Source organism: Ceratina calcarata, unplaced genomic scaffold (assembly GCF_001652005.2).
Source record: "Ceratina calcarata isolate Rehan_Ccalc_2016 unplaced genomic scaffold, ASM165200v1 scaffold39.2, whole genome shotgun sequence".
NCBI lineage: Eukaryota > Metazoa > Arthropoda > Insecta > Hymenoptera > Apidae > Ceratina > Ceratina calcarata.
In genome coordinates, this window is record NW_017162322.1 from 642,226 (window position 1) to 644,353 (window position 2,128).

Sequence of the window (2,128 nt, forward strand, 5' to 3'; positions counted from 1 at the left end):
TAAATTAATTCTTACAATTATTAAAAATTATACATGAACCATTTCGTTAATGGCATATTAAAAAAAAATTTCAAACAGTATATCTAATATTTATATTCTAATTAATTGCAAGAGTCTGTGAGCAGATAGTTGAAAAATGATGTACAATTTCAGCAAATGCAACTCGAATACACGACGAAAGTCAAGTCATCCGATTTTCGAGTGGTCCGCGTCGTGGATACTGAAGGGCACATAAGGGTGGTCCGAGAGAATACCCAAACCGAATTCACATGTTCCAGGCAGGGCTATTTCGTGCATCCAAAAAGTTGCAACAGGTACACAATTCCTAATATCATTTAAATCCATTCGCATACGAAAAATCCTGTTTCATTATTGACGAAATGTTTCGTAATTTTCCCAGGTTTTATCGATGCGTCAAGTTCAACCAGGAAGTGGAAGACTACTCCGTGTTCGAATTCGACTGTCCGGCGGGCTTGTCTTTCGACGAGCGAACCGAGGTTTGCGTTTGGCCAGGATCCATGCCCGAAGGATCACCTTGTCCTGGAAGCAGCGAGATTGCTCCCGTAGCTCGAGTACGATTCGAATGTCCTTCGAAATCCGGCTACTACGCAGACCCCCAAAATCCGCGATGGTTCTTCGCCTGCATCGATTTAGGTTTATACTACATCATTAAAAAATTAATAATAATATCTTGAATAATTAATTAATTTGAGGATGTAATGGCAGGACGACCAGAGATAATGGCATACGAGTTTCGTTGCCCGTTCGGGCTGATCTTCGACGAACAGAAATTGGTCTGCGAGTGGCCATGGCTGGTAGCAGGATATTCTGGCAGCGCTTACGAAAGGCCAGAGTACGACTTTGGTGCTGGGGCATCGATAAGTACTGGTGGATATTACACCGGAGGATTGCCTCATGGGTACACAGGAGCTCCAGGAGGATATTCTGGTTCGACGATTGGCGTCGGGTACACCGATGCCGGATCAGGATTCTCTGGTACTGGCGGATACTCGAGTCAAGGAGCAACTGGAACCGGATATTCCGGAGCAGCTGGTGTTGGACATGGAGTTTCATTCGGTGGTCAAGGATCTGGCGGATATACTGGATCAACTGGAAGTGGATACTCCGGAACCGCGGGACATGGAGTTTCATTCGGTGGTCAAGGATCCGGTGGTTACACTGGATCAACTGGAAGTGGATATTCCGGTACAGCTGGTCACGGAGTTTCATTCGGTGGTCAAGGATCTGGTGGTTACACTGGAGCTGCTGATGCTGGACATGGAATCTCGGTTGATGGCCAAGGATCTGGTGGATACACTGGATCAGCTGGAAGTGGATACACCGTAACAGTTGATCACGGAGTTTCATACGGTAGTCAAGGTGGATATACTGGATCAACTGGAAGTGGATCTGGAACAGCTGGAGGCGGATACTCCGGATCAGGAAAAGTCGAAACAGGAACTGGACAAGGATATTCCGGAGGATCAACGAGTAATGTATATACAGGCTCGGGCATAGGATATTCAACCGGTACAATTCACGCAGGATCGTCTGTTGGTACTGGATACTCGAAACCAGGTGGAACCGGTTATAGTTTTGCACCGGGATATTCGAGTTCTGTCGGTGGTGGATACTCTGGATCAACTCAAGGAGGATATTCCGGTTCCATTGGCGGAGGATACTCAGGAACGACGAGTACTGTTCACGGTGGATCCACTGGAGGATATTCGGGATCCATTGGCGGAGGATATTCAGGAACGACGAGCACTATTCATGGTGGTTCCAGTGGAGGATATTCAGGATCCATTGGCGGTGGATATTCCGGGACAACAAGCTCTGGTCACGCAGGAGGTGGTGGTTACTCAGGATCAGGAGGATACACAGTACCTTCTTACGGATCTGTACCGGGAGTCGATTATTCGGGAACTGGAACAGGCGCGACTGGCCATGGATACAGTGGAGAAACAGGAACAAAGTATACAGGATCTAGTTCTGGAATTGGTTTCGGTGGACCAACGCAAACGCCTATCTACGCCTCCAGTGGACCGATTGGAACTGGTCTCGACGTGTCCGGTGTACACTCACAGACTCGTAAGTTTATTTTATAAAATATTTTACATTCTTATTT

General features: G+C 46.8%; 1 protein-coding gene across 2 annotated transcripts in view; it reads left to right on the forward strand.

Annotated features, from left to right (window-relative positions):
• LOC108626147 (mucin-19) overlaps positions 1-2,128 on the forward strand; it is a 17,609-nt gene that overhangs the window by 11,058 nt on the left and 4,423 nt on the right. The window contains exons 8-10 of one of the 2 annotated variants that reach the window (XM_026814512.1): positions 154-314; positions 401-654; positions 727-2,091. In XM_026814512.1, the coding sequence (XP_026670313.1) occupies positions 154-314; positions 401-654; positions 727-2,091 (1,780 nt within the window). The remainder of the gene's footprint in view (positions 1-153; positions 315-400; positions 655-726; positions 2,092-2,128) is intronic. The other variant, XM_026814510.1, reaches the window with a different exon arrangement.